Source organism: Oncorhynchus kisutch, linkage group LG5, assembly GCF_002021735.2.
Source record: "Oncorhynchus kisutch isolate 150728-3 linkage group LG5, Okis_V2, whole genome shotgun sequence".
Classification (NCBI taxonomy): domain Eukaryota; kingdom Metazoa; phylum Chordata; class Actinopteri; order Salmoniformes; family Salmonidae; genus Oncorhynchus; species Oncorhynchus kisutch.
The window spans coordinates 12,953,411-12,965,965 of NC_034178.2; the positions used below are offsets into that span (position 1 = coordinate 12,953,411).

A 12,555-nucleotide genomic window follows, 5' to 3' on the forward strand; every position below is an offset into this window, starting at 1 on the left:
ACACGACAGTATGCTCTGGCTCCAAATCCCCTCACACAAACTCTAATATCCATAGGGGGCCAGTTGTTGACATATTTCTATATTGGCTTTAATTTAAGCAATCAGCGTGATTGCCACATAAAGTTATCGCTCTCTACACGAGATCTCCGGGTAATGCATGCATACAATGCTATGAATAATAGGGGTTAGAGGGAGACAACATTAATTAGCCCGGCGCAGGTGAGGCACAAGCTGTGACAGTAGACCCACTCAGTGCCAGTAGACTCATCTCTATTCTCCTCAGCTGCTTATCCTGGTTCATTAGCATCTCTCATCAGGGGTGAAATCAATAGGAAAGTGCCCTGCAGTCTAAGCTGATGTGGGAAAATGGACCCTTTCTTTCCCTGTTATTAATGATTGAGAAGCTGAACATGTGAGACAGTGTAATCAGTTATGCAGAGAGTGTGGAAATACTGTATTTAAACTTTATAGTTTGCTTTGGATGAAGGGTGGAGAGTTTAGATTTTATTGGCTGGTAATTGCTTGATGTTGTGTGTACATTCTGTTGTGTTACAGCCTGAATTTAAAATGGATTAAATTGATATTTTTTTGTCACTGATCTACACAACAATACCCCATAACGTCAAAGCGGAATATTCTGTTGTTGAAATGTTTTGAAATGAATTAAAAATGTAAATCTGAAATATCATGAGTCAATAAGAATTCAACCCCTAAATAAGCCTAAATAAGTCCATGAGTAAAAATGTGCTTAACGAGTCACGTAAGTTGCATGGACTGATTCTGTGTTCAATAATAGTGGTTAACATGATATTTAATGACTACCCCATCTCTGTACCCTACACATAAAAAGGTCCCTCAATCAAGGAGTGAATTTCAAGCACAAAGACCAGGGAAGTATTTAAATTCCTTGCAAAGAAAGGAATTTGAAGATTTTTTAAACCTTTATTTAACTAGGCAAGTCAGTTAAGAACAAATTGTTATTTACAATAATGGCCTAGGAACAGTGGGTTAACTGCATTGTTCAGGTGCAGAACGACAGATTTTCACCCTGTCAGCTCAGGGATTCGATCCAGCAACCTTTCGTTACTGGACCAATGCTCTAACCACTTGGCTACCTGCCGCCCCTAGATGTAAAAATATAAAGAGGATACGCTGAATATCCATTTGAGCATGGTAAAGTTATTAATTAGGCTTTGGATGGTGTATCAATACATCCAGTCACTACAAAGATACAGGCGTCCTTCCTAACACAGTTGCCGGAGAGGAAGGAAACTGCTCAGCGATTTCACCACAAGGCCAATGGTAATTTTAACACAGTTACAGAGTTTGTGATATGAGAAAACTGAGGACGGATCAACAACATTGTAGTTACTCCACAATACTAACCTAAATGCCAGAATGAAAAGAAGGAAGCCTGTACAGAATACAAATATTCCAAAACATGCATCATGTTTGCAACAAGGCACTTAATAAGTAATAATGAATACAAAGCGTTATTTTGGGACAAATCCAACAAAACATGTCACTGAGTAGCAATCTTCATATTTTCCAGCATGGTGGTGGCTGCATCATGTTATGGGTATGCTTGTCATCGGTAAGGACTAAGGAGTTTTCTTGGATAAAAATACACAGAATACAGCTAAGCACAGGCAAAATAATGTAATTTTCCATAATTTGCAAATAAATTCATTAAAAATCCTACAATGTGATTTTCTGGATTTATTTTCTAATTTTGTCTGTCATAGTTGAAGTGTACCTATGATGAAAATGACAGGCCTCATTTTCAAGTGGGAGAACTTGCACAATTGGTGGCTGACTAAATACTTTTTTGCCCCACTGTATATGTCTATGGTGTTCTGATGTCTCTGATTGGGGATTGTATTTAGGTGGCCATTTTCCCTTTTGTGTTTGTGGGTTCTTGTTCTATGTTTAGTTGCCTGTCTGCACTACTCATATTAGCTTCACGGTTCGTTTTGTTATTTTGTTAGTTTGTTCAGTGTTCGTTCTTATAATAAAAGATAATGTACCCATACCACGCTGCACCTTGGTCTCCTTCTTACAATGAACGTGACACACTACAAGCATGGCACACCTGTATTTGGGGAGTTTCTCCCATTCTTCCCTGCAGATCCTCTCAAGCTCTGTCAAGTTGGATGGGGAGTGTCACTGCACAGTTATTTTCAGATCTCTCCAGAGATGTTCGATCGAGTTCAAGTCCAAGCTCTGGCTGGGCCACTCAAAGACATTCAGAGACTTGTCCCGAAGCCACTCCTGCCTTGTCTTGGCTATGTGCTTAGGGTCATTGCCCTGTTGGAAGGTGAACCTTTGCCCCAGTCTGAGGTCCTGAGCGCCCTGGAGCAGATTTTCATCAAGGATCTGCGCTGTTCATATTTCCCTTGATCTTGACGAGTCTCCCAGTCCCTGCCACCACCATGCCTCACCGTAAGGATGGTGCCAGGTTTCCTCCAGATGTGACGCTTGGCATTCTGACTAAAGAGTTCAATCTTGGTTTCATCAGACCAGAGAATCTAGTTTCTCAAGGTCTAAAAGTCCTTTAGGTGCCTTTTGGCAAACACCAAGCGGGCTGTCATGTGCCTTTTACTGAGGAGTGGCTTCCATCCGGTCACTCTACCATAAAGGCCTGATTGGTGGAGAGCTGCAGAGATGGTTGTCCTTCTGGAAGGTTCTCCCATCTCCACAGTGGAACTCTGGAGCTCTGTCAGAGTGACAATTGGGTTCTTGGTCACCTCCCTGACCAAGGCCCTTCTACCCCGATTTCTGTTTAGCCGGGCGGCGAGCTCTAGGACGAGTCTTGGTGCTTCCAAACTTCTTCAATTTAAGAATGATGGAAGCCACTGTGTTGTTGGGGACCCTCAATGGGGGACCCTCAAGAGAGCAGAAATGTTTTGGTACCCTTCCCCAGATCTGTGCCTCGACACAATCCTGTCTCTGAGCGCTACGGACAATTCCTTCGACCTTAAATAGACAGCTGTGTGCCTTTCCAAATCATGTCCAATCAATTGAATTTACGAAAGATGGACTCCAATCAAGTTGTAGAAACATCTCCAAGGATGATCAATGGAAACAGGATGCACCTGAGCTCAATTTTAAGTCTCATAGCAAAGGGTCTGAATACTCATGTAACACAAGTATTTCTGGGGGTTTTTAATTTTATAAATGCAACAATTAAAAGAAAACCTGTTTCAATGAGTAATTATGGGATATCATGCATAGATTGATGAGGGAAAAGTTAATTTAATCAATTTTAGAATAAGGCTGTAAAGTGAATACTTTCCGAATGCACTCTATATTAGTGTTTTATTATTCATGATTTTTATAAACGTAAAAAAATAAAAATAATCTTCCACCAAAAATTATAATTAAATCAATTTTAATCCCACTTTGTAAGATATCAAAAATGTAGTTTGAGATTTCCCTATCCAGCAAAAGAAAAACATTGAAACGCCATTTCTTAAAACCTGTGAATCCTGGAGAAATCTCAAAATAAATCAATAATGTAGAATGGTCAGATAGCAGCATAGTTCAAATCTCTGCATGGGGATGTACATTTCAGAGAAACAGGGGAGGTGAAGACAATCAATTTGTGAGAAAGACTGATGATGGGGCAGAAAATAAGATAATCTCTAGTACTAGGATTTGTTAGGCGCCAGGCATCCACAATGTTCAAGTCATCTAAAAAATACTTAATATAATTCCAAGGTGCCCGGAGTGCCAAGAGGATATCACTGGTGGTATTAATTGTAGGATCTAGAGTCAAGTTAAAATCTCCCCCAAGTGTAACGCCTGCGCCCAACTCACGCTCTCAAACACGTAGATCCCCTGAACGCAGCTCACTTTCCAGATCCCAATCACCTGAATTCTGATCACCTGTTCACACACCTGTATGTCATTATCACACACTATTTAGTTCAGTTCTTTGCACCCCATCATTGTGAGGTATTGTTTGTTTTGTGACACTCTTCTATTCAGAGTGCTGATTTTCCTGTAACGTAATCCTCCCGTGTATGATAGTTTTTGCCTGCCTCACTAACGACGCCTTTTGCCTATTCCCTGCCTGTACTTTAGCCTATCAGATTTCCTGTTACCTACCTTTTGCCTGATCTCCCGGACGACATTACTAGCCTTTTCCCTGCCTGTACTGTTGCCTTTTTGGATCCCCTGTGTATGACCTTCTGCCTGCCCCTTGACCCAGCTACCTGCCTCCTGTGATCCTTTACAATAAACACCTGCTGCACCCTGCGCTTGAAACCAGCTCTGTCTCCCATCAGGTTCATTATACCAAGGATGGTCACTGAGTCTGGGAAGTCTAACAAGTTAAGCTTCAGGTCTTCAAAAAATGATTTATCAAAAGCATTTGGTGCATACATGGAGGACAAACATAATGTAGTGGCATTAATAGTAACAGAGGTATAACAAGTCTGTCTATCAGTGTCTCCCCCAGAGACCCCCACCTTCATATTAAGATTAATATTCCTCTTAAGTACAGTCATAGCATGTCTGAAATTGATTGATATCAGTGGCTTTCAAATAGCTCTGCTGTAGGAAGGTGAAATCAATATATTTACATTATAAGTACTCTAAACAAGTTAAGACTAATCAAGTCAAATTCTATTTGTTACATGCGCTCAATACAACAGGTGTAGACCTTACAGTGAACTGCTTACTTTCAAGCCCTTAACCAACAATGCAGGTTTAACAAAAATGTATGTTAAGTAAAAATTAAGAAATAGTTAAAGAGCAGCAGTAAAATAACAGTAGCGAGGCTATATACAGGGGGTACCGGTACAGAGTCAATGTGGAGGCTATATACAGGGGGTACCGGTACAGAGTCAATGTGGAGGCTATATACAGGGGGTACCGGTACAGAGTCAATGTGGAGGCTTTATACAGGGGGTACCGGTACAGAGTCAATGTGGAGGCTATATACAGGGGGTACCGGTACAGAGTCAATGTGGAGGCTATATACAGGGGGTACCGGTACAGAGTCAATGTGGAGGCTTTATACAGGGGATACCGGTACAGAGTCAATGTGGATGCTATATACAGGGGGTACCGGTACAAAGTCAATGTGGAGGCTATATACAGGGGTACCGGTACAGAGTCAATGTGGAGGCTATATACAGGGGGTACCGGTACAGAGTCAATGTGGAGGCTTTATACAGGGGATACCGGTACAGAGTCAATGTGGAGGCTATATACAGGGGGTACCGGAACAGAGTCAATGTGGAGGCTTTATACAGGGGATACCGGTACAGAGTCAATGTGGAGGCTTTATACAGGGGATACCGGTACAGAGTCAATGTGGAGGCTTTATACAGGGGGTACCGGTACAGAGTCAATGTGGAGGCTTTATACAGGGGGTACCGGTACAGAGTCAATGTGGAGGCTATATATAGGGTATACCGGTACAGAGTCAATGTGGAGGCTATATACAGGGGGTACCGGTACAGAGTCAATGTGGAGGCTTTATACAGGGGATACCGGTACAGAGTCAATGTGGAGGCTTTATACAGGGGGTACCGGTACAGAGTCAATGTGGAGGCTTTATACAGGGGGTACCGGTACAGAGTCAATGTGGAGGCTATATACAGGGGATACCGGTACAGAGTCAATGTGGAGGCTATATACAGGGGATACCGGTACAGAGTCAATGTGGAGGCTTTATACAGGGGGTACCGGTACAGAGTCAATGTGGAGGCTATATATAGGGGATACCGGTACAGAGTCAATGTGGAGGCTATATACAGGGGGTACCGGTACAGAGTCAATGTGGAGGCTTTATACAGGGGATACCGGTACAGAGTCAATGTGAAGGCTTTATACAGGGGGTACCGGTACAGAGTCAATGTGCGGGGGAACAGGTTGGTCTATCCATGAGTTAGCTTGAGATGGAAATATATCCAAGAGCCTGAGATTTGAAAACACTTTGCACAGAGCTGAGATAGAAATACTGTTGAGACAGACACATAAAATAAAAACATGACATAAAACCCCAAATTGATCGTGCAGTCGACATTTGTGAATGCATACAAATTCTATAGTATTAAAATATTATTAAAGTAACCAACAGAAAAAACTTCATAGAAAAGGCCAGTATGCCAGGAGACACAAGGGTTTACCCCCGAGAGAGAGACGGCCAGTACACCTGAGTCGGCCGTCCCTTGGATTCTGACACAATGTGGAAAAATCAAGGGGTATAAATACTTTCTAACAGCACTGTAATTATACTATATAACCTCGCAAAGATTGTTTTATGACGTTCATTACCACTGGCTATCAAATTGAATTAAAACATTGGTTATTTGGTGGTCATTTCTAGGGAATACGTTATGTAGATAGGATGTGTTCATTACATACCAAGCAGATGGACTTCAAAGTGTTGACTGAAATGAAAAACTGTACACACCCTTTCACCGGGTGCACAGCAATGGCTTTGGGCTGGTCAAGTCCTTCAGCTATTACCACGGCTCGGTACAAGCCACTGAGTCGAGCAACCTCTATGATGTTGAAGCCATGGTCCGTCCAATAGATATTACCTAGTAAACAACCCAAACATGACTTTGTACAGTGTTCAACCATTGCATTACAAGTCAGTCAATTCATTACATTTTATGTATGTCTTACTTGAGAAGTATGTCCTCTGGCTCTTGTCTCTCTGTGTGTCCTACAGTTGCAGTCAAATATATTGGCACACTTGCACTTTACAATGGAGCGCAGTGGAGCAGAATGTTCTGTTTTCTCTTTTGTTTAATGGTTGAACTGCTATTTTTACCAGTAAGATGATGCACTGTAAATGAGAATCACCTGCCTCCAACCAAATTAATTTCAATTCTGTATAATTTAGTTCAGGCAATTTGTTTTATACTTTGAAGCGAAAAATATAATTTTGATATTTTTCTTGGTCCTGTGTGGTTGTAAATCAAACAAATACACGTGTGAAAAACATTTTTTATATATATAAATATATATATATATTTTTTTTATTTTTACTTATTTTAGAAGAAATAGTGAATCGTGCATGGGTGCCTTCGGAAAGTATTCAGATCCCTTAACTTTTTCCACATTTTGTTACTTTACAGCCTTATTCTAAAATGGACAAAAAAAATCCTGAATAATCTACATATAATACCCCATAGTGACAAAGCAAAAACAGGTTTTAGACATTTTTGCTGATTACATTTTTTTTATCTAAAAGTCTAAAGTCTTCAGACCCTTTGCTATGAGACTCGAAATTGAGCTCAGGTGCATCCTGTTTCCATTAATCATCCTTGAGATGTTTCTTGATTGGAGTCCACCTGTGGTAAAATCAATTGATTGGACATGATTTGGAAAGGCACACACCTGTCTATATAAGGTCCTACAGTTGACACCATGTCAGAGCAAAAAACCAAGCCATGAGGTCGAAGAAATTGTCCTTAGAGCTCCGAGAAAGGATTGTGTTGAGGCACAGATATGGGGAAGGGTACCAAAAAAAATCTAAAGCATTGAAGGTCCCCAAGAACACAATTCTTGGAACCCCCAAGACTCTTCCTAGAGCTGGCCGCCCAGCCAAACTGAGCAATCTGGAGAAGGGCCTTGGTCAGGGAGGTGACCAAGAACCCGATGGTCACTCTGACAGAGCTCTAGAGTTCCAGAAGGACAACCATCTCTGCAGCACTCCACCAATCAGGGCTTTATGGTAGACTGACCAGACGGAAGCGACTCCTCAGTAAAAGGCACATGACAGCCCACTTGGAGTTTGCCAACAGGCACCTAAAGCCTCTTAAACCATGAGAAACAAGATTCTCTGGTTTGATGAAACCATGATTGAACTCTTTGCATTAATGCCAAGCGTGACATCTGGAGGAAACCTGGTACCATCCCTACGGTGAAGAATGGCAGTGGTAGCATCATGATGTGAGGATGTTTTTCAGCAGTAGGGACTGGGAGACTAGTAAGGATCGAGGCAAAGATGAATGGGAAAATGTACAGAGAGATCCTTGATGACAACATGCTCCACAGAGCTCATGACCTCAGACCGGGGCGAAGGTTCACCTTCCAACAAGACAACGACTTTAAGCACACACCTTCCAACAAGACAACGACTCTAAGCACACAGCCAAGACAATGCAGGAATAGCTTAGGGACAAGTCTCTGAATGTACTTGAGTGGCACAGCCAGAGCCCGGACCTGAACCCGATCGAACATCTCTGGAGAGACCTGAAAATAGCTGTGCAGCGACGCTCCCCATCCAACCTGACAGAGCTTGAGAGGATATGCAGAGAATAATGGGACAACCTCCCCAAATACAGGTGTGCCAAGCTTGTAGTGTCATACCCTAGAAGACTCAAGGCTGTAATCACTGCCAAAGGTGCTTCAACAAAGTACTGAGTAAAGGGTCTGAATACTTATGTAAATGTAATATTTCAGTAGTTTATTTTCAATACATTAGCAAAAATGTCTAAACCTGTTTTGGCTTTGTCATTATGGGGGTATTGTGTGTAGATTGATGAGGGGAAAAAAACTATTTAATCAATTTTAGAATAAGGCCGTAACTTGACAAAAATGTAGAAAAAGTCAAGGGGTCTGAATACTTTCCGGAGGCGCTGTATTTGACCACAACTGCACTTGTATGTCCTCCTTTGCACTTGACATTGTATTCTCTTAAGTAAAGGTTAACTTTGAGAGCTCGGCTACTTACCTGCAATCCAGTCCACTGCAATCCCCTCCACGCGGCCGATACCACTAGTGACAATGTCCTCTCTCCACGTCTGATCTCGCTTGGCTCTGGATATTCTGTTCAAGCCCATGTCTGTCCAATATAACGTGTCATTTCCTATTAGGAAAATCAATTAATTGAAAAGGATTAATGTTCTTCCGTTCATTTGTTTTCTACAAACTATAATTAAAAATAACAATTAAAACATTGAAATGATAATGATTCATTTGCAATCCGAAGCATGAAGAATAGTCCAAATAATCACAAAAACAATGCCAATACACTCACCAGCATGGAAGTCAATCCCCACAGCCATCACTGAGCCGGTCACCGGCATCAAGGCTTCACTGCTATCACTGGGATCCAGGGATATCCCCCTGATGCCCTCATGAACTGAGTACATCAGGAAAGACCCTATGCCTTCAGGATCAAACACAAAGCCAACCCAATCAACTATATGGCATTTACTGTACATGTAAAAATGTGATTCTAACCTTCACATCACATCAGGAAAGACCTTCACACCTTCACATACCTTCACATGACATGCGATCGGGGTGGAGGTTGTAGCCCACGGCACAGGAACAACTCCGTGTGCTCTCTGATGTTGGGAAGCAGAGCTGAGAGCAGCCACCATTGTTGTCCTGACAGAGATTCCTCCCTGCACAGCAGTGGAACATTACACTGTACATTTAACACCTAGGCATGGTCATTGTAGATGCTTGTGTAAAAGCAACACAGTGATGACACAGTAGGACAGCATGCGTATTATTTAACTGAGCATTATGGGGGTGGGGGTGGGGGGGCAGAGTACATCTGCATTGCATTACGTTCCAGTTCTTTTCATGAGATTACAGTACTTCCTGCGGAAGCATGAGCACTTCCAGTGTGTGAGAGAGAGAGAGGACGAGAGCGAGCGAGACAGAAAGAGAGAGAGAGAGAGAGAGAGAGGGAGGAGAAGGGGAGAGAGAGAAGACTAATGAGACATGGCCATACTCCCATGTGGTCGGTGTCAAAAAGATAAATGAAGTAGCTAATCGGTCAGAGGAAGTTTGAGGAGGAAGTTGAAAGATTGATATTTTTAAGACACCTTAATTGCCATTTTTAATACTAACAGAGATTGAGAGCAATCCTGATATTGGATATGTCAATGAAATGGATGATACTGCCAATGACTCACAAAACTGCTACGCGGAATCCTTATTTCAATAAAGCTGTCTCAATGAAGAACCATTATTTTTGGGACAATTGGATTTTTAAAAAATGTCGGTGCATTCTCAAGAGAGGATCAAAAACACTTAGCAATTTCAAGTCAAAAGCCTACAACAAAGCTTTAAAAGGAGGTCGGACATCATCTGAGTGAAAGCATTGAGTTAGCAGTCATACTCTTTACCTGTCTGGCTGTCCTCGTCATACACCTTCATGTGAACAATCCCCGTGGTCTTGTTGCGTAAAACCACCATGTCCAGCCCACCTCTCTTACTGACGGTCCCCAACTGGGCCAAGCTGTCATCAGCCCACCACAGCTTGGCACCTGAAGACAGAAAAATCTATGATTGTTCATGACTGAATTGACAAGTATATTGATAAATCAGAGCTATTCAAAAAGGTCATGAATATTGTGCAGTAGCAATAGTGGTTCTATGCCGTCTCTGCGAGTGACCCTTCAATCAAAAGGTAACGGCCCATTTGTTCATCGATAGTAGGCTACACAGCATGTTCACAGAGCACGATAAATATCACTGGACCCGAATAACACATTGAATGATCGCTTTCCTAGGAACTGTTACATACAATTGTAACTGAATTGAATACATTCTAGGAACGGTAGAATACTGTATTATTCCTAAGGTATGTATAGCTCTCACTGTACAGTATTCCCTCGCTGATGAATACAGTAGGCCGGGGCGGACTCCTGGGACGCTCGTAAAAGAAGGGACAAGGAGGGAGCTGTGTAAAGGAGGACTTTCAGATTTCTTCCTCGGAGAATCGGGTGATACGAGACAGAGAGACAGGATCTTAAGTTCATTCCCCTACCCATAAATCTTAGGGGCACGGGTCCCAGGGAGGAAACAGAGGAACTGGGCCATGTGACATATTTTTTTCTTATAATATAAGCCCGTGTACTGTACTTGCACCCTTGACCGGGAAAAAAAAATCTAATGTTTATGCATGAGCCCAGCTCCAGCACACAGGCAACGCTGAGGTACAGTCAGCCCGGCACAAAGGACGTAGGACAGCGGCTCAGCAGTCAGAAAACCTCTGAAGCAAGACCAATCCTGTGCCTGTAGACAGGGAACTTAACTTTCTCTTCTTCGTTTTTTTTGGGGGGGGAATCTGTCTGCAGACTTGAATGGGCTACAGTACAGTGGGCTTACGCCAGACCATTCTTGGCTTCTGGCCTGCTGGACTACAGCTATCAACAAAGAACATAATCTCCTCGAATGACGGGAAGGATTGGAGAGCATACAAAAAGACGGCGTGTTAAAACCGCAGAGATAAAAAAAATAAAAAAAACACGTCTCTCTGTGGTTAAAGCACAGGTAGGATGAATATAAACAGCAGTCCCTCTGCAGGTGAATTACATCAGAATCAAACAGTGTTCCCAACAGAATTACGGCAGACCATGCTGTAGATAGATAGCACTTTAATATGCCAGAGGCTATTTCAATATCCCAAGCAGATAAGAGAGGTACTCTAAATTAAGGAATCATAACAAAACCAGAGCGAGAAGCCCATCAATAATGATGTTTCTCCCCTGTCTAACTCCCTGTAGGGTTACTCATGGGGAATAACCACTACAATATGAAATAATACGATATTAAACAAATGAATACAACCATCTAATCGATATGAAAAAAATAATCATTCCACCCTGTTAATAGCATCATGATCAACTGTCTTGTGGAGCGCGGAGAGAAACTCTCCCTCAATGATGTGTACTATTAAAACACAATACAATACAATATTATACAATCACCACTACAGCTATAAGTAAACCTGGAACAGACAGTCGGTGAGCCGGACAGATCGAAAGCCCAGGTTTCCCATCACTAAGTTAGAAAGCCTGGTTACTGTGTAGCGGGAGGCAGCTCTGTCGCCCATCACTGTAGAGGCTAAACAAGTCCCACTGAAGCCAGAGAAACTTCCCTAAAGTATTCTGTCTGGATGAGGCATTTTATCAGACGGGATGCAATTTTAAACGTGAATTAGAATCATTTCAGAGACAGACATAAACAGAAATGGGGAAACGGACAAGTAATACAATGCAAGAAGACAGCAAAGGTTCATCGCTGTCAAAACCTCTTTTACTCATGTACTCCAGATAAAAACAAACCCCAAATCAATGGACTAGTACTTAAAACAAAACACAATTTGGGCAGAAAATACTTTTATGAGCTGGAAGGGCACAACATATCTATATCAGGCACTTTCTAAGACAAAAGAATATGCACAGAGTCTCAGGGTAGTAGTGCTCATCCATAGAACCATGCTCTAAAAAAAGCCAAACTGATCCTAGACCAGCACATCTTACTCTGAGACACTTTATGAACATGGGCCCATGCTCTAAACTCTCGCCACTCACCCATAACAGCTAGAGCCGTGACTTTAACCAGCTCCTCCTTCATGGTCTCCAGCACTTCCAGACCACTACCGTCCAGACTACACCTGTTGATGGTGGCGTTGCCTCCACTGATCCAGTACAGCTTGTCTGACGTGTAGTCTATCGACAGGCCTTGGAGAGACATCATCGATTAGAGTTGTGACCGGGCATATTATTGGGTTGCTGTTCTACCAATCGTCTCACTCAATCTTGCAATATCGTTTGTTACCAG

General features: G+C 42.2%; 1 protein-coding gene across 1 annotated transcript in view; it reads right to left on the reverse strand.

Moving 5' to 3' along the window:
* The window catches only part of LOC109890436 (low-density lipoprotein receptor-related protein 1B), a 179,818-nt gene that overhangs the window by 87,565 nt on the left and 79,698 nt on the right, over positions 1 to 12,555 (reverse strand). Inside the window, exons 31-36 of the mRNA XM_031823860.1 lie at positions 12,306 to 12,455; positions 10,113 to 10,253; positions 9,255 to 9,380; positions 9,008 to 9,139; positions 8,702 to 8,836; positions 6,428 to 6,557 (exon numbers count right to left, since the gene is read on the reverse strand). Coding sequence (XP_031679720.1) covers positions 6,428 to 6,557; positions 8,702 to 8,836; positions 9,008 to 9,139; positions 9,255 to 9,380; positions 10,113 to 10,253; positions 12,306 to 12,455 — 814 coding nt within the window. The remainder of the gene's footprint in view (positions 1 to 6,427; positions 6,558 to 8,701; positions 8,837 to 9,007; positions 9,140 to 9,254; positions 9,381 to 10,112; positions 10,254 to 12,305; positions 12,456 to 12,555) is intronic.